This window comes from Microchirus variegatus (assembly GCF_963457635.1).
Source record: "Microchirus variegatus genome assembly, chromosome: 9".
Taxonomy (NCBI): Eukaryota; Metazoa; Chordata; class Actinopteri; order Pleuronectiformes; family Soleidae; genus Microchirus; species Microchirus variegatus.
Window position 1 is genome coordinate 26,313,097 of NC_139810.1, and position 25,327 is coordinate 26,338,423.

Below are 25,327 nucleotides of genomic sequence, written 5' to 3' on the forward strand. Positions count from 1 at the left end.
GCCAAGGTAATAATAATGCGATTAGAAATGTAATAATAATACACACGTAAAAAAAAAAAAGTTTAGCTGTAGATTAAAGGTGAAGTAAGTAGTTTATAGTGCCATCTAGAAGAGAGGCTGAAATTTACAACAAACTGCAACAACTGCTCCTCTGCTCACCCCCTCCCTTCCCTGAGCGCTACGGTATCCGCAGCCGGTCAAATGTCGTCCTCGTCGTCTTTCTCCGTGTCAGCAGATGAGGTTCGTGAGGCGAGGGAGAGGGCGGAGCTACCGCGGCCGTAGCAGACGAAGCGGAGAGAGAGGAGGCGGGACTTCTGCTACAAGTAAAGAGACGATTGATTTGTTCTCTCACGTTTGTCCTTACAGGCTCCGGTAGAAACATGGCATCTCGCTGCTAACAGTGGCTATGCAACCGCGGCCCCGCGACCATGTTATTTAACATGACTTTTTGAAACACTATGAAAATGAAACAAAAACTATTATACAGCGACTAGACAATGCAGGAGCACATAATATGTATAAAAGAGTGGATTTTGGGTTATATAAACCCATAAATACTACACATTGTCCCTTTAAAGGTGCCATATGTAAGAATGTGGCCAAAAACCGTTACTACATTCAAATTCAAAATACCAAGGTCTTTTAGGTTTCGTTTTCTGATGTAACTGGCAACCCGTGGTTGCTCGGCAGCTGAGACTCTGACTGCAATGATTGGTAGACGGCGGTAGGTGGCGCCACATGCCAAAACATGCTTTCAAAACATAAACATGATTTGCAGTCTGCAAAATATTTTTTTTTATGCAAATATATTGTCTGTACTGTTGTTGTTGGTGAGTTCAGTTTGTTATATGAACATTATTCCTGAGTGTCATATTAGGAGGATATTTATGGCCAGTTGCTTTAGATTTATTACATAATGCACCTTTAAGATATAAATACTGAATATATATATATATATTTAATAATTATAAGGCAAGATATATTGAGAAAAAGACTTACCAGGTTAGCCGACCTGTGAGAGGTGACCTTTTCTGAGTCACACCTGTAGACTTTACACCTTTTTTGTTCAGATTTGATGATCCCGACACTTTCAGCAGGTGCACACTGTGGGGAGAACGCTGACATCTAGTGGCTATCTTGTGGCCATACAGGGCTGCAAACCTTGCACTTTACGTACACACTTGTATAACATTTCACTCATGCAGATGTTAAATACATCTTAAAAGGTTTCTACAAAATGACTGGCCAAAAAATAAATGGCCACAGGCTGTCATCAAATTTATTTTGGAATGTTATAACTCAATTTTAATTGAAAATCAATGCTATTAAATCAATATAGAATTTAAAAAATACCTTTGAAATTGAAATTTTACCTGGACAGTGGGCAAAATGGCTCAGGTTTGAGCAACACCTGGGATCTATCTGTGCATCTCCATGCATAGACTTCAAAACAAACATGCAGATGCTGATATTATATTGTGAATACTGTAGCATAGTAGTATATTTGTAAAATAATGCTCTTAGAAAGTAAATCTAGTCTCAGCTGCCAAACCAAATCTTATATTTTTCGATGGGCTTTAAACATATGAACTATTTGGAAAGCACCACAGATGGCACAAGACAACAGATCATACACAACTATTTGCATCGCATGCAATACTTGTCGCAGGAAGCTACCATTACCACAGTCCACCTCTAAAGTTTCCACAGTGTTGATTGTGTTTGTTCACACGTTTGACATCAACATGAAGATACTGTATCTGATTCTGCTTTTTCGTGGTGAGTGAACAATATTAAGCTTCACCTTTCGTTTACTGTCCTTTGACTTTTATGAAAGATAAAGTCATTTCTATTCTCTTTAGGAAATGAAGAAAATGATTTGAATGATAAAATGTAGTCTCTGTAAGCATCAGTGATGCCCCTGATTGACTTAATGTTGTGGAATGTACTTTAGCAAATGCATTTGTTGTTATTGTTATTATTATTATTGAAAATGATAATGTATATGTATGATCTGACTCTGAAGCATTGCACATTTGTTTCCAAGGATAATGAGAGAAATAACAAGAACTTCAGCCACTCTTAAATCAAGCAGAAGAAGAAGGTTTTCACCTTGAAAGTCTTTGTCAGGGTGCAAAATTGTGCACAATGATAAAACAACACACTTGGCATGCGTAATAAATTAAAATGTGCATTTTTTTCCCCAGTTAAATCCTGTATTTTGAAAGCCGGTAATTAAAAAAAGAGGATAAACTTCGTTTTCAACGGGGGTTCTGTGCTACAAACACTTTGAGTCTGATTGGAGTCTGTCTTTCAGAAACTCTTCAGCTCCAGTGTGACAAAGCAAAGATCACGGCGCATGTTGGAGAGGAATTCACTATCTTCTGCAAGTACGACACAAGGTACTTGTACAGCAAAAAGTACTGGTGCCGCGGTCAGTCCAGAAGCAACTGTGAAATTGTGGCGGATTCGGAACGCGTTAAGAGACACAACTCGTTTGTGATAGATGGTGGAAGAAGAGGGCTCTTTGTGAAAGTCACCGCTCTCCAGATTGATGATACTGGAGTGTACTGGGTTGGGATAGACAAAATACACACTGACATCATGACTGCTGTTAATGTGCATGTCACTGAAGGTAAGAGGAAACACTTGTTTAATATGGAAAATGACTTTCACGGCATTGTTTTTTGCTTAGAGACTGCGCTTAAACATAGTCGAGGCCAAATACATTCAAATAAATTCCTTGTGTCTTTGTGCCAGTTCCAGTATCTAAGCCCAGACTTTGGCCCTTGAGATCTCTGGTAGACAGGCCAACATGTTGGGGGCAACCAGTGACTGTGCGCTGCGGCTGTGTCAAGGGGACGGCCATTCGCTACGCCTGGTATCGACGGACGCAGCACGAGGACTTTCTTCTTCACCTGACACCTGACTTGTCTCTAAACTGCGGCACAGTGGAAGAGGACAGTGATTATTACTGTGTTGCCAGGAATGACATGAGCACTCAGCAGAGCGAACTCCTCTCTGTGCAGGTGCTCGTGCCTGCACAGAGTGACTGTATCTATGTGGTGAATATGTGGGGTAAGAATCGATGTGTTTATCGCGTTCTCTGCCAACTCATTTGAAATAATAGCACACATTGTGTGCGCCATTTTATCATAACTGCACATATTTATTAGAATTATAAAAGAGTATTAGGGCCACGTGTAAAAATAAATAAACAAACAAAACAGCATGAATTGTGAGATTATTATTATTAGGTAACGCTTTCTTTTACAGTCCCCTAATTACCAGGTATTTACCTGGTAAATTCATGGTAACACCAAAGTGTTACTAGGTAATTACCAATGGTAATAAGAAAGTAAATACAGTGAAACTGGGCATTTACCTGGTAACTATATAGTTAATTATAGCGTGTTATTACTGCTGTTAATAAGAAGGTATGTACAGCTAAACTATGGCAAAACTATGGTAAATGTAAGTGTATTATTGGGTTATAAACTGGTAATAAGCAGGTACCTACAGTCCCCTAATTACTAGCTATTTACCCAAGGGGTAATCTAACAAACCTAACCCTAAAAATGTGTGTAATTACATGGAAACAAGCTTGGCTTTCTTTTACAGTACAGTTTTACTTTACTTACCGAGTACATTACCGTGCATTACCCAGTATTTTGGCAACGGTTTCACTGTATTTACTTATCTTATTACCCTTGGTAATTACCTAGCAACACTTTAGTGTTACCATGAATTTACCAGCTAAATACCAGGTAATTAGGGGACTGTAAAAGAAAGCGTTACCTATTATGGTAATTTATGGGTTATATAAACCCATAAATACTACACATTGTCCCTTTAAATCCACAACTGCACCACTCATTTTTCCACAAACCCTATATTTTTTTTATAGGTCTGTTGTAAAGTGTGTATTTTACAAAGGGCAAGCCCATAAAAGAGAATATTTTTTTCATATCTTTCATGTGAATCATCAGACCAACCCATTTATGACTGCGCAGACACCATGGCCACAACTCCACCCGTGGCAACCTATGAAGTGAAAATGAACTCCACCACACGAAAGCAGTCTTTACATATCGACCAAACTACTCAAGATGCACCTCTAAGCAGGTCAGGCTTTGATCACTTTGATGGTCAAGTATTACGTGACTTTAAACCAGACTCTAATCAATTGTTCTTCGTTTTATTCTTTCAGGGCAAGTGCATGGCTGCCACACTGGTATACGTTACTACGCTGGGGCTCTTTCGCATCTTTATTGATATCTCTGTGCATAGTTCTTACGTATACAAAAACAAGAAAACCCAAGAGGAGGAAAATTTTATATTTCAAGCAAATGGCCCACTTGGCTCAATGACCTGCATTTTACAATGGCAGGTTTTTTGAAAGAAATATCAGCCTCTGGGTGTTTGCTTTGGGGGTCTTCTTTTTCCCAAGATGCTATCTGCTATCAGGTAAACAGTCTGTGAAGAGCCCTCGTGTTAATTTGGGTTTCTTATTCCAGCTTTTATCGATACAAATGGCTTGAGTTGGTTTGTTGGTGTTTTATGGTAGTTGGCACTCCCCAATGATGCATCATTATTGCCTGCTCATTTCATCCTTCCCCTTATTTATTGATGTTGTAGAACTTTCTAGCAGTTGTTCAGCGCGTGCTGCGCGGAATCAGAGTGAGATTGTCATCAAAGCAGTCACAATCAAAGCTTTAAAGCGGAACTAGACCGGAAGTTCCTATTATCGCTGTTTTTTTGGTGTGTATCTGCGTCATTACCTCGTTTATGAAGCCCTGACGGTTCGAAACAAACAGTTCAGCCACTGCTGAGAACGTTGTGTTTTATTGTAATCTCGGGGCTCAACGAGATCACTGAAAATCCCGTAATAGTTACGTAAGCAGCGGGTTCTCCTGAACAACCGATCGTCCTGCTCCGGGCGGTAGTCCGGGCACATCCGGTTGCGTACATTGAACCGCTGAAGAAGAATAACGTCCGTTGTGGAGGTGTTTCACGAGCGACAGTGTCTTCTGACTCTGGGTCTGACTCTGGTTTAAAGTCATAAAAGGGACTGCGGCGGGGAGTCGTGAAGAAGCTATTTTTAAACACTGTTAAAGGTACAATATGTAGTATTTATGGGTTTATATAACCCAAAATCCACTTTTTTATACATATTATGTGCTCCTGCATTGTCTCGTCGCTGTATAATAGTTTTTGTTTCATTTTCGTAGTGTTTCAAAAAGTCATGTTAAATAACATGACTTGCATAGCCACTGTTAGCAGCGAGACGCCATGTTTCTACCGGAGCCTGTAAGGACAAACGCGAGAGAACAAATCAAGCATCTCTTTACTTGTAGCGGAAGTCCCGCCTCCTCTCTCTCCGCTTCGTCTGCTACGGCCGCGGTAGCTCCGCCCTCTCCCTCGCCTCACAAACCTCATCTGCTGACACGGAGAAAGACGACGAGGACGACATTTGACCAGCTGCGGATACCGTAGCGCTCAGGGAAGGGAGGGGGTGAGCAGAGCAGCAGGTCTTTGTTGTAAATTTCAGCCTCTCCTCTAGATGGCACTATAAACTACTTATTTCCCCTTTAAAACAATGTTTTGATAATGAGGAGCAGTGCATCCGCCGTTCCAGAGGGGGGCGCTGCGCTTCTGAGAACAGATGTGCTGGATAGTACTGGCCAATCACAAGACTCTGTCTTCTGGGGGTGAAAGTTCACTCTGAAATCTCGCAGCAGAAAAACACTGTCAGAAAAGAGGATTTCTATCGGCTAGTTCACAGCAACTAGGAGGTTTTTGACCATAAAAACAAGTTAATATATGTAAGTAGACCTCCATAACTAACATATATGTGCAACAGGACCACTCTTTGTGACCTTTAACATCCAAGGCAATTCTTGTATATAACTAACCCCTTATTTGTTTATCCTCATCTGTAATTGATCATCAGAACCTGTATGCTTTGCCGGTTTACAACCTATTAAGTAGTGTATTGAGTTGTGTTTAGAATAAAACCTCTTAAAGACACTCGAGTTGTCCGCCACACTTGTTCTGGTCGCCCTTTCCAGAGGGCAGTTTATTGAGCTGTAAGAAGCAGCCGGTAAAAATCTGGACAGTTGTAAACCGTTGTCGGGATCGTTGTCGAAGAACACGGTGCCGAGCGGAGAACGCCCGTCGTTGAAGAACATCGTCGGGATCACCAAGAACGCCACCACAACGGGCAACGTGCATGTCACAACTATTTCATGCAAATAATTCAGCTGCACTCCTGTTTTACCGTCTTTATACTAGCTCTGAGTATGTCTCAGACGTAATGTGAAGATTTTTAGTGTCTGGGCATAAATGCACTCCTGCTATTTGATGATATTATACTATTATTGCTGTTATTGTTCGATTGCACTGTGAAGATAATTTGATTATTTCACAAAAAAATTGACAACTTTTTCATTCCAATCCTCAGTCAAACCATATCATGTCAGACTATTGTACTTTCAAAACCAGAAATGCAAACCCACACACTCTCCGTTACAATCGACCCTAAAATGGTCATGAGGAAGTAGACGCTGGGAAATTAGTAAGTGGGCTTTATTGTGGATAAATACGTGATAAACTGTACGTGTTTGATTCAGGATGAATAATGAATGAGCGCAAACCAATTACGGATATGACCAGGGTGTGTGGAATTACATAATGAGTCATGCAGGCAGACATGAATGAGGATTGTTTCCACATAGTGCAACAATGCAAATACCTCACCCACTTTTTGTCAACTCATCTCTTGTACAAACAATGGATTGGAAGTAGAATTTTTCATTAACTATGAATATGATGTATTGTTATTTAGATAAAGGGCCATTTGACTTACAGAAAAATATTTCAGGAGTTGACAAATGGGGTTTTTATACAGTTATAAAGCCATGGAATTGTAATAAATGAATAGTCTTAATTGATCTTCGTCTTAAAATGGAGATTGTGTTTAGGTATATGTCCAGATAAGAAGTGTTGTATACAGTATATGGATAATGTTTTTGATTTATGTAGATACAATTTAGCCCAAAAATAATGAGCAAGTTAATTAAATATTGTTCACTGCTGGTAAAAGTCTTTGAATGTGATGTGTTTTTCCAAAATGTCTTGAAGGTCTCATTGAAAATTGTTCCAGAAATGATTGACATGTTGACAGTGAAAACTACTGTAAACATTTGGTATAAACCGCTTTCAAATCACCAGAGCTTGTTGTTGGTTTTTTACATTATGACCCTAATCTCGTGCCGTAGTTACGTCACTCGCGATAACGACACACCCACGCTACAATAACCTAGCATTACATCGGGTCTCACATCGCAAACCCTTTCATTCGACGTCGGTGACTTGTCTTGCCAGTCAGGGTAAGTTTTGAGTTTATCCACGTGCGTTCATGAATTGCGTTGACGAACTAAAAACTGAAAACATCACATTCGCACCGCACCAGCGCGAGTAAAACACTTGTGTTTTTCCACCGTGTTCGTCTTTATGCTAGCTAATGTAGCTGCTCCGGCTTCCTCTCCAAATCGGATGCGTTTTCTTTCATTTGATAATGAATCTAGCACTTCCGCGGTCTCGTGTGTGATTGAACATGAGCACGTTTTGTCTACGTTAACGTTTTGGTGACTGTTAACGTAGACATATATCTAACGTTGATGATATTTAAATTACGAAGGACGTGGTCGGCGGATCCACCCATGGTATTAGTTGAAGGTGTGTTTACTGTTGCGTTGGTCGATTTCGTGTTTTCGCTCATTATCAAACGTACGCGGAATTTCCGAAACGACAACTTTTGTGAGGTAGTCATAACAAACATAATGAGTGCCTAAGTGTTCAGCTATTACTGGAATACTGGACAATTTGGCTTGATGCGCTATAAATAACTCAGTAGCTAGTATGGCTGAACAATTCATCTCAATTTGTTTTGTTTTTTTAATCGAAATCAGAATATGGACTACTGTAATTTTCATATTGCAGGAGGCCATTACTTTTTAAAAAACAAAATGTGTATCAGAGTATCATTCTAGAGGAATTATCGATTATTGTTTTGACCGTAACACATCTTATTCTAAAGACTGAAGATAAAGATCTTTGTTTCTCACAGATCTGCACAAATACAAAGTATTTCCAGATCATGATTGCTATATGTAGGACATCCGTCCTTGTCATACTTGGACTTGTCGTCATTGCTCAAGGTCGGTGTATTTGGAATTTGTTCAATATGACACATTGATCATCACACATGACCTGGCGATTCATCCAGAGATAAATGTCCTTCTCCTTCTTTTTCCCCATTATAGCTGAAAACTGTTCCATACCTGTGGCAGGACCCAACATGAATTTGAAGGACAAATACATTCTTTTGGATACATTTCCAAATGCTTTTAAGGTTTCCTTTGAATGTGCTACTGGTTACCTGCCTGCTGGAGGGTCTGCTTCCATTACCTGTACATCTGGCACCTGGAGTCCTGTTAAGTTAACATGCGAGAGTAAATATTTACAATTGATTTTTATTCGCATAAGTCACAGCAGCTTCATCTTTTCCCTTTTGCTCTTTTCCCCAGTAGTTTGTATCCATAATGTTGCATTGTCTCTTTCTGGTCTGTGTTTTGCACACCTTAGCAATTTCTCCTGTTCTTATCCATTTTCTTCTTCCTCCTCTGCAGCTTTATTTCAAATGGCATCAGTAATGTTGCACAACTGTCTTCTGCTCTCTCCAATTCTTTTTATTTTGTGTTTTACATCAGTTGGCATCTGTAATCTTGCTTTCCCTCCCTGCTCCTCTTTCCTCATTTTTGATGGCACTCTCTGACATAGAACCCTAAATAATGTTTTACATATACATAAATAATGTCTTTGAGTGACTGGTAATGTATAATGATTAGTCTGATTAGTCATCGGTGCAGTATATTATTCAATAATTTTAAAATGGAGAATGTCCTTTTTTTCCCCCTTTTCTTCAGGATTTAACTGTGGTCCTATGGAAATTCCAAATGGAATAGTCGATTATCCTGAAGGAACTTTATTTGGCGATCAACTTGTGGCATCCTGCAACCCAGGGTTAGTAATAAACCAATAACAAGGGTGTTAACTGTTTTATATGACTCTGATTAGTGAGTTACTTTTTCCAAAAAAGTGTAAAATAAATGTGTATGACCTGTAATTCATTCTGACAGCTGTTAACTAAAATAATGTTACATCAGTTCTAAAACATCTGGAACATGGAGCTGATAATCAAGGCAAACGGTCTTTATTTTCAGTTCTCTGTAAACAATGGGGGTATTTGGTAGGACTTAGTTAGTTTTCAGTTGTATCATATGAATTGCAAACTAATTCTCTTCTTCTCTTTAGTTACAATATGCTTGGCAGATCTAAAATCCTTTGTGGAGCCAAAGGGTGGTTGGACCGGGCGCCTGAATGTGAAGGTTAGTCATTTTTGTCTTAAACAATAAAAAGAAGAAAACAAAAAACAAAAATTACAAAGCACAGTGTGTAAAATTTAGCAACATTTAATGGTGAAGTCGCGCGCATGCGTGATGCAGCAGATCATTTCACATCTAACCCTTTCAAATATAGCCTATTTTGCATAAAAACTCAGAAGATGTTTACTTCGTCCATTGTGGACCATAAAAAACATGGTTGTTCAGAATCATAGCATCCGTTGCGCTGATCTGGCTCCTAATATAAATATAAATGGCTCATGCTGAAAAACACTTTATACAGACATGTGATTGTACACTTGTAATAAATATTTTATTATAATATTATATATATAAAAATAAGTATAATTTATTATCAATGTCTGTCGAATTGATATAAATTCAGCTAAATTTGACACACTGAACCCATTTCCATTGTAATAGTCCTTCTTGTATTGCAGCGCAGGTTTGTTATCCACCACCAGCATTGGCCAATGGAGGTTACGTTCCTGTAGTGGATGAAGTCTATTTTTATAGTTCTATTATAAGTTACCGCTGTAACAGTGGTTTTGTACTTAATGGAAGTACAAGTAGACGATGTTCAGAGAAAGGACAATTCGAACCGGATGCTCCAAGATGTATCTGTAAGTTGTTTTTTTTTATTGCTTATTTTTGCTTCTCAATATTTTTAAAGTATTATCTGTGTCCAAATACTCTGACATATCAAGGTTATTTTTTGACATCTTGTCTTTATTTAACATTAAGCTACTGCAGATGTTAATTGTAAGGATCCTGGACCTTTGAAAAATGGCTGGCGCTCTGGTGGTTTTGCAGAACCCCATAGATACAATTCCGATGTATTGCACGAGTGCAACTCTGGATACGTCCTGTTTGGACCCTCCTCCATGAAATGTGGCTTGGATGGCCACTGGTCAAACGGACTTCCAGAATGTAGATGTAAGTTGAATATCAAAATGGCTGCTTTTACTTACTATAGCTCTGTCAAAACGATCTACTATAGTGATAAGTTATTTTTTTTCACAGCTTCCCTGTTAGTCATACAATTTTGACTAGATTATAAATACTTTTTCTTTAGGGAAACTACAGGATAATATCTGTACAGGGTGTGACGTATGGAAAGGAGTACATGGAAAAATAATTTACAGGTTTATGTACACATGAACTACATGGGAATTGTTAAACCGTCGCATGGTGGCAAATAAAAAGAATAACAAAGTACCTCTATTAGACCTCACATAGAAATTAATTAAATTAGTAAAGTAATGCTTGGCCAGGCCAGTACCATTAAATTAGCAATTGAAGGCACATTATTTACTGTAACAGTTGTGTCCATTTGCCTCTTAAATATGATTCAATAACACAACAGTGACAATAGTGAATAGTTTTTTGTATGTGATCTTGTCTTGAAAGCAGTGGACCTTTTCACCAGGTTTGTTTTAAAGGGAGTACTGAATATATCTCTTGGCTAACGTATCTCAGATCAAATTGCTGTCACTGTGCGGGATTAGAAATGAGGATTTTCAAGGGTCGGCTCAGATTGAGCGGTTCATGAATAAAGAACGAGGGTCATGGTTGAGATGGTTTGGTCACGTGCAGAGGAGAGATGATGAATGTGTCGGACAAAGGGTGTTGAAGATCGAGCTGCCGCGCAGGAGTAAAAAAAGGAAAACCACAGAGAAGGTTCATAGATGCTGGGAGAAGCCAAAAGAAGATCTTGTACCGAATCCTCTGTTTTTATGTTTTTCAGTACAGCCAACCACAACCACCACCACCACCACAACCACAACCACCACCAAGGCCACTCCCCCTATCTCTCCAAAGGAACCGGGTAAAGTCTTAAATGATTGTATTGACTTAGGGCGCTTTCACACCACTAGTTCGATTATTTGAGCCGCACCAGGCAATACAATTGTTATTATGTAACATATCGCTCCAGTGTGGTCCGCTTTCACACCAGCAAACGAACCAAAATTGGCCCGATTGACGTTTCATCAATGTGTATATATGTTCCGGTAGAAAAGCGCCAATTTTGACTCACTATGGAGCAACACGTTCGCACATTTCTACTTGCTCTGATCTTCGTTTATTACATTCTCTGTATTGGCCATTTTTGGCAAAATATCCAATTTGAGAATGAGTCGCGGCTGCGTCTGGAGAACATTCTGCTCATGCGCTGGAGTCGGCGAAGACGTATAGCGCGTCATTTCAGGCAGAGGAGACGCGATGTTTTCATGAATGTGGTCGTGCTAACTATGAGACGAAGATTGCTCCAAAAACATACAAGGTAGCCTTGCAGAATATGGTTTGGACCCGAGTTCGCGTTCTCACCAGAGGGACCGCACCAGAGTCCGACATTTGGTGCGGAGTCAAGCGGACCGAGACCACCTCTTTTTGGCGGTCTCGGTCTGCTTGATTTGGTTCCGACCCGAGTGCGATTGATGCTTTCACACCAACGAAAACGAAACGAACTAGAGTTTTTGGTTCGAATGGATCGTTTGGTGCAATCGCCCTTAGTTGCTGAATGTATATCAGCTATTCATCATCTCTCCTCTGCACGTGATCTGAATATATATATATATATATAATATCAGCCAATTTAATAAGGGAACAGCGATTAATAATACTATAACTATTATTCTAACCCTAATAATACTAATGATAATAGTAATTGTTAATTTATTCTAATGAATTACAGTTTATTATAAATTTGTTTGAGCTTAATCTTAAAAATCTTGACAACAATACAAAAAATACGTAACAACAGTGCCGTACTATGTTTTTGTTATGTTGCGGTTTTAGTGTTGTATGATTCTCAGTCTTAACTGCTCTGTACCATCATTGGTGAGATACTTGGTTAATAAGAAAACACATTTCTTCAGATTTCCTTCTCGTACAATGTTCAATTTAAATATTTTCACTATGGAGCAGAGAATTCTTTCTTAATAAATGAATGGCAATTAGTTACCATTACCCATGATCATATCATCATACGCTTTATCTCAACATTATTGATCTGATGTGGACGATGTGTAATGATGTGACTATCTGCTTTCAGTGGCTCCTCCTGACGGAACTACACCACCCAGTAAGTCATCAAAAATAATCAGTTTAAATTGTGATGCATTGGATTCCTCTCTCTCCTCGTCCATGTCCTCGTCATTGTGTTTTCATTTTTATTTTACAGACGGTGCAAACCACTTAAAATGGGCTATTCCAACTGTTCTAGGTAAGTTTAAGCTCTAGGAGCCATACACACGAGTGCTGGATTAGGAGAATCCGCAAAACTTTTATATTGTCTCTGCTCTTTGTCTACACGGAACCAGCTGTTTCTGTGGCAGCGTTACAGTGCCTATTACAGGCCTGGCACATGCACTACAGGTTTTAGAGTTGTTTTGGGGTGTTTCCTGTGGAAGGAATCTCACATTACACTTGCAAAGCTGATATTTTGTGGCTATGCTAACAACAATACAAAGTTTGCAGTCTCTTGTACCAGAAATTGGCCCCAAAGGTGTTTTCCAACATGTCTCCTCTTTTCTGCAGTCGACGATATTGATATAACAACGGCTGAAAGCAGCTTTTTTAAGTAACAGTGTTTTTGAATCTCTGGCAAAAGAGAGGTGTTGATGAGGTGTCCCATTTCTAAGGGGTATATTTTAACCTATACCTATTTTAACTCGGTTAAAGGGGTAGGGATACAAATGGGAAGTGGGATTGAGCCTACATCTTTTCATGTGCCGATGGAGGCATTTAAGTTGCAGTTTGTGTTGACCTGGGATCACACGTCATCCTCCTTCAAATAACCTTGTTTTTTTCCCCCCCATTAAAGGAGCCATCATTGTTGCAGCCAGCTGTATTGCTCTAGTAGTTTTCAAGAAAAAACAAGGGTAATTGATTTAATGGCTTTGATCTTTCTTTTATCTATATTTATATCTATGCTTTATGTCAAATCACTTTTTCCTACAGTCTACAGCAGGGGTCTCAAAATCCAAATAACCTGCGGGCCATTGAGTGTATAGTCTGGTCAAGACCGGCCAAAAAAAAGTCATATAATATATAGCAATAATTTGTGATATTTCATAGCATTTCAAAATAAAATGTATTGTTTTGATATGGTACAATACATAGTTTACAATAAGGAATGTGTTAATGATGCAAAATGCATCTGTTAATAAAACGCATAATAATAATTCTGACTTTATATCAAGTGGAGGGGGACATGAAATTGATGGGGGGGGGGAGGGGTCTGTAAGTGACCGTCAGGCTGTGACGTTGAGACCTCTGTTCTGCAGTCAGGCTGTTTTGTGTTACTAAGTGTTGCGTGTTACTAACCGTTGCATGCTGAAGTTGTGGATTTATGCTGCGTTCACACTGGACGTGGCAGGAGTTGTTGTTTTTCTTTTTTTCTCAGTGACATACAAAGTGTGAATGCAGCATAAGTTTTCTTTTTTTACACCACAGTGTCACCAGTGTCCTAAGGGGACACCAGTAAGCCCTCAAAAGTCCTGTGCTGTCAGTCACTCTGTACAAGATGCTCTATATTGCTCTGTATGTGGTCCAATGTGGATAAAACATGGTTAGCCATTTACAATTGGGTATACAGGCACTAAAATATCAGACACCTCATATTTATCTATACTGTTAGTAACGTTGAAAAACAGACGTTGCATAGTCTTCTATTTTTATGCATAGAACATCTTAAAGGTGATGTCGGTAAAATATAACGGCGATCTCTAGTGTGCAAAACGATTACTGCACTGTGACACATTTCGACACATTGTATCTTGTTGATAAATGTTTATGTCGGCAACAAGCGGATGATTAAAAGTGTGTCGGCAGTGGATAATTATTATAAGATGAGAGGAGACGAGGGGACAATAACGGACTGTAAAATCATAATAATATCCACGAGTGTACTGTATCAGAGAGGGGGATAGAGTAATTGTTAGCTAACCATGGCTGTTTTTCTTCCGTGTTCTATCCACACCGGCATGGCTGTTTTCAACTTCTCTCAGCTTTTGGCCGTCTCCACTGCAGACCTTCACTTTGCTTTTATGGTTAAGACATTTTTGAGAGTTTTTTTTATTTATTATTGTATTTTTTTGCAACGTTCCGACCTTTGGCTGCAGCTGCTTTGTAGAGGCATCCTCTCATAGTGCTACAAGCTACAAGCTGTGTTATTGTGTGTGGGTGGTGCAAAATTGTGAATGTACTAGCTGCAAAATTGTCGTCAGTGAGGCCAGTGTTTCACCGTAATACATTTCATTAGTCTCTGATAACATATCTTGGTCATTTTATGACTTCAAAAAAATCAAAATATCAAAAAATCAAAATCAGGAAAATCAATTTCCAGTCCATTTTCGGATAATAACAAGTTCGTAGTTTGTCTCGGTATCACAATCGTGTCAACCAGATGATTTTTAAAAAATTTGAATTTCGACCAAACAAGCTAAAGTAGCATTGTGTCAAGACGTATCACACTCTTTTTTTTATATATATATATATAAATACTGTAAGGCTTAACAAATTTATTAGACTACCAATCAAAGCCACAGTTGCCCTGAATTAACATCCTTGGTCATTTTTTTATATTTCTGTACTGATTAATTTACCAGTATTTTAATTCACTGAAATTATTTTTTAATTTTTTTCATTAGTTTTATTATTGTTATCCGTGAATTTTCAAATTTACTGTTTTACACAAAATAGTAAAGCACATTATTATTTCTCGATGCCAAATTAGAGTTATTTACTTGCGTTCCTGAGCAGAAAAATGTGTCGTTGAATGTTACGCTTGATTAATAGATTAAAGAAGCCCAGGGAGCGGTCTCAAATTTGGGTATAAAAATATGAATCCGTTTATAAAATCAATTGCAGTAACGTTTTTAATTTTAAACAAGTTTTTGCAATAACTATTTTTAGTTTTATTACAGGTGGTCTAATACATTTGTTACGCAATGTAGTTCCATTTTTTTTTTTTTTTTTAATGATTTCCCAAAGCAGGAAGTGGTTAGAGTAAAGACCAACTTGCTGTGTGGGAGTGCATTTTTTTTTGCACCTTAATTGTGCATTTAAGTCAATGAACAAAGATTTTCTAAAGTGATATCGGTGACATTGTCTATTTTACCAATTGTAAAGGTCCAGTGTGTAACATTTAGGAGGGTTCAGTGGCAGAGATTGAATCTATTATGTATGGTGGCTTTGAAGTGCGTGTGAAGTGCTTCTGATTTTGACACACCACAGGAGAATGTGTTACTAGCCGCCACGCCAAATGTGAACGATTAATTTAGTGAAAAATTCAGCAAAAATCATTTTGTCTTGGTAAACATTGCTGCTCATCTATAATATATAGAAAGCATTTAGCCCAGTGCCTCTTTAGTCAGTGCTTGCATGTATGTTTGTGCAGAATATCAACAGTCTGGTATCATAACCTCTTGTTCTGCAAACATGAAGAGAAACGTAATTTTTGCAATTTTAACGTCAACATTTAGCTTTCTGTTCTTCATCTTTAGGCAAAGCTGTTCTGCCTGTTCAGTGAAGATGGGTTATTTTTTTCCCAATGTGTTGCGGCGCAGCTGGTAAACCATGGGCACACATGACTGGTTAAAGCACTGAAAAAGCCTGCGATGGGGGGGGTTTACATTGTTACTATGGTGTTGGTGCATCCTTGAGCCGTATTTTTTAGACGCACCTAAAAAATCCTCAACATAACACTGCAGAGAAACTGTTCTCAGTCTTTACTCCACACTATTTGCTAACACGTGTGAAGAAGAGAATCTCCATTTGCTTTACGCGCACATTAAAATGAAGAATTAAAAATGAGAATAAGCCTTTAATTGAGGTGAAAGCCTTGCGTTATCAAGGCTGCGATCAGCAAACTGAACATGCCTCCAATTCTTACATACTGGACCTTTTATAACCGTCTCTTCACATTTATTTATCTTTGATTATTTTTTTTTCCCTGAATCAAATCTGTTTTATTTGTGTAGCCCAAATTTCTCCACCCCAAAAAAGCTGTTAATAAATCTACCATTTGGACATATGTTGGAGTGTAACAACTAATATATATATTTTTTTTTAATATACATACTGTCTGTTCAGAAAAGAGTAAAAAAAAGTACTCTCAAAGTTGTCTTATCTCAAAAATAGCACCCACAACATTGGCAGGGTGGCGTTCAACTGGGCTGCTGTGTAATTGTGTGTCTTTTGGGTAAAAAAAAGGGGCATTTTCTCTCAGTGTAATCGAACACGTGCAGTAATGTTGACCGGTCATGATTGGATTACAGTTCACAGAGAGGCTACTCTGACAAGAACGCTTCCAAAGATGAAGGAGTTGCACTCTCGGTAAGAAGACGGGCCTCTTAAGTGTTTAAACGCACATCATTGTACCATAATGTATGTTTTTTCTGCGTGCTGCCCTTTGTGGTACAGTGGTTACAGTTGTTTTGTTTTTAATCCTGCCTTTCTTCATGTTTGCTGCACATCTTTTCTTCCTGGTGCTTCTCCTCCCACAGTACAAAGAACCATGCAGATTGTTAGTTGGGGTCCGTTGAACACTCTCCAGACCTTAGTCCCAGTGTCCACTAGGGCTGAACGATTATGGAAAATAATCTAGTTGCGATTTTTCGTTCTTCTGTATTATTAAACAAAGACGAGCAATACATCATAAGTATGGCCAATACTATATTACATTAAAAATAAACTGTTCTTTCCTGGCTGACAGACCTCTGTTATGATGACATGAGGTGATGCATGAATTGATGATTGATATTTTTATTTAGCTACTTCAATCACAATAGTATATTTGGAACTTACAAACATCTGAAAATAATGACAAGGAACCCTGGTGTAAACATTAAAATGAAAGTCAGTCACAAAGTGCAGATTGCAGATATACATATAGTATTATATATATATATATACAATAAAGTTCATTATTGGCTGCTAATGACGCTTATAGACATCAATTCAAATACAACCGTTCATTGCCAATGGCGTCTGAAAGAAGAGAGTCTACTCTTTCTTTTGGTTGTTTCGGCGTTAAGGTCATTGAACACACCGTTTTGTGGGTCTTGGAAAATCAGTCAAAATGCTGTAAAACACTTGGCAGCCTGGTGCTGATATTAAAGCCAAAACATTGGTTATTGCGTAGTAAAAGGTATTGTAAGATTTTATGGAATTAGACTTGTGTCAATATTTTCATACATCACTTTATGAATTAAGCAAGCAAAAAATTCAAAATACCCGAATTGCAAATCAAATATTGATGTAATCACAAGATCGATTTCCGTAAGATTTGACTATAACGTCAAGGTTTCTTAAAATTCAGCAGTATGGTAATGATTATAAAATCACCCCTTATCCATTCTGCAAGTCAACAGAAAGTAAACATAAACGCAAGCCATGTGTTGGTGTTATCGTGCTGATTTAGTATGACCCCATACCCTTTAGTAATATGCTGTATGATGTTGGGCTCTTGCCAACTTACAAGCCAACAAGTCTTTGAGGGTTCAGGATAGAGCTGCAACTCACGATTATTTTTCCTAATCGATAAATCTGTTGATTATTTTCTCAATTAATCGTTTGGTCCACAAAATCGTTGATCGGTGTTTGTCAAACCTGGAAATTACGATGTTCTCGAATGTCTTGTTTTTGTCCTCGAACCAAAATGATTCACTTTTAATGATTTATTTATGTGGAGCAAAGAAACGAAGAAAACGTTCACATTTAAGAAGCTAAAACGATCAGAAATCTTGTTTTGATCATGAAAAAAAGCGCGAAATCGTTAACGATTTATAATCAATGGATTGTTTCAGCTCTAGTTCAGGACCTGAGGGCATAATGGGACACTGGGAACTGAGGGTCAGGCTCAATAACCTGTCGGTGTGAATGGTTGTAAATGGGGGGACAGTTTTATTACTGCATTAACGTTCCCGTGTTTATCCTCCTTGTTCCATGATACCCGGAGCTGTTGATGGGAGAGTTACTTCCTTTGAGTGCCGTTACAAATATTAAAAAGGAAAAAGTCCCCTACAGGACTGTTGGGGTTTAACATTTCGTCTAAAAAATGTCTTTGCTTCCCACCCCCCCACACCCTTTCCTGCAGTAAGCGCCGCAGTCCTGTTGGTCCAAGTTTGCTGGCTCTAAGAACGACTTGAGAGGAACGTCGCGGAGCAAGTCGTCATGCGCCGACACTCTCCATGAGCTACATGCATGTGGGCGAGCGCCACTGAGATTCAGAAACCTCCCAAATTCGTCTCGATACTCCGCTTCTGCTTATAGTTGACAGTCGTTCATATGAGACACTTTCATCTCTCTTTTCCCTTTCTCGACACTTCAGGTCATTACTTAACAGCATTCTAATCATCATGGAATGAAATTCCATGTTCATCCAAGATACTCTGTCTCCTGATTTCTTTTTTTTTTCTTTTTCGTCCAGTATTTATAGCATCAGCTACACTGGTTTGCCAGTCAAAATATGTCCTATGTATTTTTTGTGTTTAGCCTGAAATACAGCATTTGTGATTAGTTGCGTGTTTTAAAGCAAACCTGAAGTCTAAAATCACACTGGATGTAGCAGCCGATTGATTCATATCAATTATTACAGTTTGCGTACTTTGTTTTAACACTATAAACAAATCTAGACGACTGCGTTATTTGAAATCAATTGAACGCCTGTAAAGGGAGAATAAGCGAGATCAAATCTTGTGCCTAAAAATGTTTCGTGTTTTAGTATTACGAGTATGTGTGTGTGTGCCTGTGAAATGTGTGAACATTGTGATGATGTCACTTCATGGTTAACGTGTGAATCATGGATTTGGTTGGCACAATAACGTGGGTCTTGTGGCTTCAAAGTCAGGTGAAACTTTTTCATCGTGTGGAATGTTACTCCCTTTGTCGCGTCGGAGACGGCGTCTGTAGTTAAGATTTTTTGAATGTGAATATTTTGCACTTGCTCTATTTATTGAAATCCCAAATTTCTTCTCATAGTACATTGCTTTGAAATGTATTTTTTGAAAGGAAACTTAATGACTATGCTGCACTATCTTTTCTGAATAAAGGAAATTAACTTTGGCGGCTTGGCACATGTTTATACCCATATACGTTCTCGAGTAAGTGCAATTGCTAATAACGAAAAGTGATGAAAACGAGAGTTGTATTTGAAGGAACCTTGATAGAGGCTTTATTTTTGCACATTACTTCATCAAGTGCAGGTGTTGTACACTATACCTGACAGTAGCGATGCTCAACTGAAGCTTTTGTGACGCAATTGTTTGGAAAATGGGTTCATGCCCCCGAAGCCTTGGTTACAGTGACCTCTCCTGGCCAAGTGCAAGGCTGCAGTCACTTTAGGCTTGAACGATGGAGAGGAGGCTTTCAATTATAGACAACACACACACACACGCACGCACCTCAATGAGCAGTGTTTGTTAAGTCTTATCTTCTAGAAAAGACCTTTCGATCCGAAGCGTCTTTGCTTTCATCTCGATTGCTTTCATACACGCTCACAAACTATTTCTACTTACAAATAAAAGATTGTTGAATCTGTGTAGCGGTGGTTGGGTGTGCTTTTGCAACGATAGCAGGGGAGGATTGTGTGGAATGGGAAACACTCATTTTAAGTGATGTACCGCTGCGCTTTCACGTGGACTTTTCTTTTCAACGTTTATTTGTATAGTAGTTTTTTTTTTGCAGATCTGTAGATTAGCTATAACGTTACCTGTGGATGATGGATTGCCGACATTTGCTCGAGCTGATGTGCAGGGCTGCTCTTCTGTCGGTACGTCAGGTGGTGCGTTTTCTTATCAAATGTGAACATTGCAAACCGTGACAGCAGTCGGATGATTCATTCAGACGACAAAGCAGTCGCTGCTTCGCACGTCGTACGCCACGTGATTTCTTCCGCGCTAAAGCAAAGCTTCAAAGCGGTGCTTCTATGGGAATGTAGTTCTGTATTCCGAATTTTTTTTTTCAATGTAGAAAGCCTTCTGTTTATTTGCTATTGTTTATTCAAGACACCTGAGAGTAACGTTTTGTTTTTTTATTTAATGCATTGTGACACAATTTCACTACAGTCAGGAAAAAAAATGCAGGGCAATAGGCGCGTTGAAAGAAATCCACCTGGACGTAAAAGACGAGATCTGTCCTTCACTGTAACCGATTTCAAATGGTGCTAGAAACAAAAGCAGACTCTGAACACCAAAAGAAATCGGTCAACCTTGGAGATAGGACAAAGAGCTTGAGCGGTAGAATCGCCGTCGAGTGTTGGTTGTTGCAGTCCACCAGGGGTGGTTGATAACTGCACACGTGAAGTGGGCTCGTTCGGACTGGACTCCTCTCGTGGCACCCGTTTTGGCCCAGTGAAACACTCCCCACCCCAAGAACACTGATTTCAAATGGTGCTAGATAGGTGACAATACTCTAAGCCACCATCTGAAACCAGCTTCCAAGGAGGGCACGTCTGAGAAGCGTCTTCCGTCTGTGCACGTGAGACGTCCTGAATGGAAAATGAGGTAAACAGCAGAGACGTTTATTTTTCTTGTTTTTTTTAGCACAAATTAACACCGTGACAACAAGTTGTGATTCTCTAATCCCCGAAACGTGATTTCAGAGACGTTTCAATCAGAGCAACTGACGCAAAGATTTGTGAAAGGAATAGTTTCAGACGCAGCAGACGATAAAACGCGCACTGTACAATAATTAACAAAAGTCTCGCGGCAGCTACTGATTCAGCAGTAACCCGAGGGAAAAGCCCAGACTTCCTCGACGTCTGCGACGCTAATGTTTAGCATTAGAATCCTTCACAGAGGCTAAATGTTTTATGGAATTTGGGGCAAACATTAAAATGAATTTCAGCTGATCGTGCACGCGCAGCATTCTCTCGAAATGGGGACACTCGGGTGAAGAACAGTCGCAGATTTTCATTGATTTTATATCTATATATATTTTAAGTAGAGCTGCAACTAACGATTATTTTCTTAATCGATTAATCTGTCGATTATTTTCTCGATTAATCGATGAATCGGTTGGTCCATAAAATGTCAGAAAATGTTAAAAAAAACATTGATCAGTGTTTGTCAAACCTGGAAATTACGATGTTCTTGAATGTTTTGTTTTGTCCACAAACCAAAATGATTCAGTTTTCATGAGTTCTTTGTTATGTGGAGCAAAGACTAAGAAAATATTCACATTTAAGAAGCCGAAACAATCAGAAATCTTGTTTTAATCATGAAAAAAGCTTCCAACCGATTAATCGATTATCAAAATAGTTGGCGATTTATTTAGTAATCGATTAATAATCGATTCATCGATTAATCGTTTCAGCTCTAATTTTAAGTAAATATTACCAAGTTGGGGAATAAAATGCTGATTCATTTGAAATGTTAAAAAACGTCTTAAGTCGCTGAGAGGTGATGTACTTCCTGTTCCAGGGTGCACAAAGGAGTCTTGCTGAGAGGAGAGGAGAGTCACAGTGAAAGGAAACTGGAGAAAGAAAACACAGTTAAGTCTTAAAACACTTATTTTCTGTTTCAACTTCTTATATCCGAGTTTTTTTTTTTTTTAGTTTTTTTTAAATGGTGTTTTCATTGTCATTCAGTCATTTCGAGAGACAGAGACTGGGTCAGAACCCACACATGAGTTGCCAAAACAATTTGCTGAATGTTTTTTTCAGCATTTTACCTCATTGATTGAATAACATGCAAAGAATGAACCTTTGATTGAGTTATCAAATATATTTTCACCTCTTGAAAATGTCCTTTTTTTATCTATTTTAAAATACTCTGAGGCGTTACGGCGTGTAACAGCGGTAACGTGTCACTAATTTACAGAAATGGTCGTGAAAAATAGTCTGAAATTTGACATTATGCACACATTTGCGCTTGTCATGATTTATATTTTGAATTGGGTCAGATAGTGTGTCATGGTAGTGATAATATGGACTGTTGGATGGTTTGACTTGTTTCATGTCCATGTGGAAGTTGTACTTTTTGGTGGAAAAGCATTATCAGATAAATGTTGTTCCCAGCAGAGTATGTTAAAGGTGAAGTAAGTAGTTTATAGTGCCATCTAGAGGAGAGGCTGAAATTTACAACAAAGACCTGCTGCTCTGCTCACCCCCTCCCTTCCCCGAGCGCTACGGTATCCTCAGCCGGTCAAATGTCGTCCTCGTCGTCTTTCTCCGTGTCAGCAGATGAGGTTCGTGAGGCGAGGGAGAGGGCGGAGCTACCGCGGCCGTAGCAGACGAAGCGGAGAGAGAGGAGGCGGGACTTCTGCTACAAGTAAAGAGACGCTTGATTTGTTCTCTCGCGTTTGTCCTTACAGGCTCCGGTAGAAACATGGCGTCTCGCTGCTAACAGTGGCTATGCAACCGCGGCCCGCGACCATGTTATTTTACATGACTTTTTGAAACACTACGAAAATGAAACAAAGAATATTATACAGCGACTAGACAATGCAGGAGCACATTATATGTATACAAAAGTGGATTTTGGGTTATATAAACCCATAAATACTACATATTGTCCCTTTAATGCAAGTAAATACAGTGGTTTTGATGCACCAGCACGGTGCCTACTGGCGGATCTAAAGACCGGACGACTGTGTGGAGCCTTTCGTGTAATATAGAATTGGATTTAGGCCCAATGCTCAAGCCACAATCCTCTGGTCGAGGCCAAAAAACTAGCAGTGGAAGAAGGAGGTGAGGGGAGAGAGTGAGATCCAGAGATGAAATGGAAAACCACAGAGAAAGCACCAGAAAAACACCCCTTTTCTCACTCCCTCCTCAATCCATTGCTCTGTAACACGCCCACGCGCCACTGATACTCGATCCGGGCTTCGTAGAGACGTGCGTAGGGCCAAACGGGAACAGACGCACTGAAACACCGTCGCTGTACGCGTGCGACACACACACAAGCTCACCTTCAGCCGAAGACCTCCGTGAGTCGTCTCCTCTCTGTTGCTTGGTAGAAAACAGCCGGGGTGACGGCGTGTTGCTCTCCAATCCACTACGAGGGAAAGAGGAAGTGGTAGTCAATTGTTGGCAACGAGAGCCACGATGCAGACACGCAGTAACAATACACACAGGAGGGTGCGGCAAGGACAGGTAGTGGCCAGTTTATAGACTTGTTGCCAAGTGCGTTACCAAAGTACAAGACTACAACATTTCCACTCCTGCACTGTTTTTACTCTTTTTTATGCAAGTGAAATGGCCATCGACACTTTATTGTCTTGCTTCAAACCCACCTCGCATGCGCCTACACACAGTCTGCACACTCCATTTCTCCACGTTTATGATAACAACTCCTACAACGTCTCTATTGACTGAAGCCAAATCAAGGACAGATAACTCCAGCGTCAAACATCAGACTTTGGCTTTTTACGACGATAGCGAGAGGAACGAGCAAACCCTCCCTTCTTTCACAGGTCCATTTTTCGTTTGAGGCTGTTTGTGTAGCAGGGTGTGTGTGTGCGTGTGTGTGTGTGTGTTTGCATGGTAGCCACAGTGACAGTTCTGATCGGAAAGCTCTATCTGTAGGTGTGTGTTTTCCCTTTGCCTCGCTGGCTCTACCCAACCCAACCCTGTCAATTTTCTTTTTTTGGGTTGTTTGTTGCTTGTGTGTGCCACTGGACCTCTTGTGTAACGCTTATGAAAGATTTAAAGGGACAGGACGCCTTCAGGGAAGTGGAACTGTCGAGCACCCCCGAGAAAACTCACTCACTAGGAGTGATATCTTCACACAAGTCCTTGTTTTTTTTTAAACAAACAAACAGGAATTTGCGTACCATCGCCTATTGAGTAGCTGCGGAAGTAAAGTGCAGTAAAAATATATCACGTAGCTGAAATACTATAGACCAAAGTTGTTAAGTTAGTCGGTCTCTTCAACTTAATGTCTTGTGTGGCCGACACAGACTAACCATAGTCTTTATCATCGTCACTCATTTATAAGGAATGCCCCCCCCCCCCCACCCCCACCCCCCGGACTTGGGAAAGTACCTGCTTCAGCGTTGATGCTAAAAATCTTTACAATCATCTTTAAAAAAAATAAAGAAAGGGGGGAAATAAATGCGCAGCCTCGGTACACAGTTTGTTATACCCTCAGCACATTTAAAGTGAGAGAGAGAGAGAGAGACTTTCTGTAGAAGCAGGAGCTGCAATGCAGACCACAGGCGGGCACACACACACACACACACACACACACACACACACACACACACACACACACACACACACACACACACACACACACACACACACACACACACACACACACACACACACACACAGTCTTGCATCGTCTCAGTAAGGTGGCATATTTTGGACGCTGGACTCCAGATAAGTGAAGGAGAAAACCTCAAAGCCATATTCCAGGGGATTTAAGCTCTTCCTGTGGTTGCCACCATTAACAAACACGCAGAAATTTAATAAAAAAAAAAAGAAAAAAAAGAAAGGGGGGGGGGGGGGAGTATCAGGGAGTGTCAGGCAACCGTGCTACGCAGCCGAGTCCACAGTGAACAGGAAGGCCTTGGCAACACTTTTACCAGTCGCGTAGTTTTCTGCGAGAGACACTGTGTCGTTTGCTGCGAAAGAAGTGGAAACGGTTTCCTGGAGGAGGGTTTGTAGTATGGCATTAATTATTAGAGGGTGGAAACAAAGCTGATACATTAGATTAACCGCAAGTGCAGCTTAGAGACTTTTGTAGGTCACCATCTATCTATCTATCTATCTATCTATCTATCTATCTATCTATCTATCTATCTATCTATCTATCTATCTATCTATCTATCTATCTATCTATCTATCTCGAAATCAACATATTCTTGACACAACTTGATTAAGTGGCATAACGTCAGATTATTTCTCT

At 39.6% G+C, this 25,327-nt stretch overlaps 1 protein-coding gene across 3 annotated transcripts; it reads left to right on the top strand.

Moving 5' to 3' along the window:
* The first annotated feature begins 7,295 nt into the window (after nucleotides 1-7,295).
* On the top strand, nucleotides 7,296-19,538 carry LOC310931399 (membrane cofactor protein-like). 3 transcript variants are annotated; one of them, XM_083894533.1, is made up of 13 exons: nucleotides 7,296-7,391; nucleotides 8,132-8,222; nucleotides 8,328-8,516; nucleotides 8,991-9,087; nucleotides 9,379-9,452; nucleotides 9,908-10,090; nucleotides 10,212-10,403; nucleotides 11,215-11,295; nucleotides 12,523-12,552; nucleotides 12,652-12,693; nucleotides 13,294-13,351; nucleotides 16,751-16,808; nucleotides 18,571-19,538. In XM_083894533.1, the coding sequence occupies exons 2-13, from the start codon at nucleotides 8,162-8,164 to the stop codon at nucleotides 18,571-18,573; spliced, it is 1,068 nt and encodes a 355-aa protein (XP_083750659.1). In that variant the 5' UTR covers nucleotides 7,296-7,391; nucleotides 8,132-8,161; the 3' UTR covers nucleotides 18,574-19,538. The 3 variants fall into 3 exon arrangements, with proteins under 3 accessions (XP_083750659.1, XP_083750660.1, XP_083750661.1); XM_083894534.1 differs by lacking the exons at nucleotides 13,294-13,351; nucleotides 16,751-16,808; XM_083894535.1 differs by lacking the exons at nucleotides 11,215-11,295; nucleotides 13,294-13,351; nucleotides 16,751-16,808.
* The last annotated feature ends 5,789 nt before the right edge of the window (nucleotides 19,539-25,327 follow it).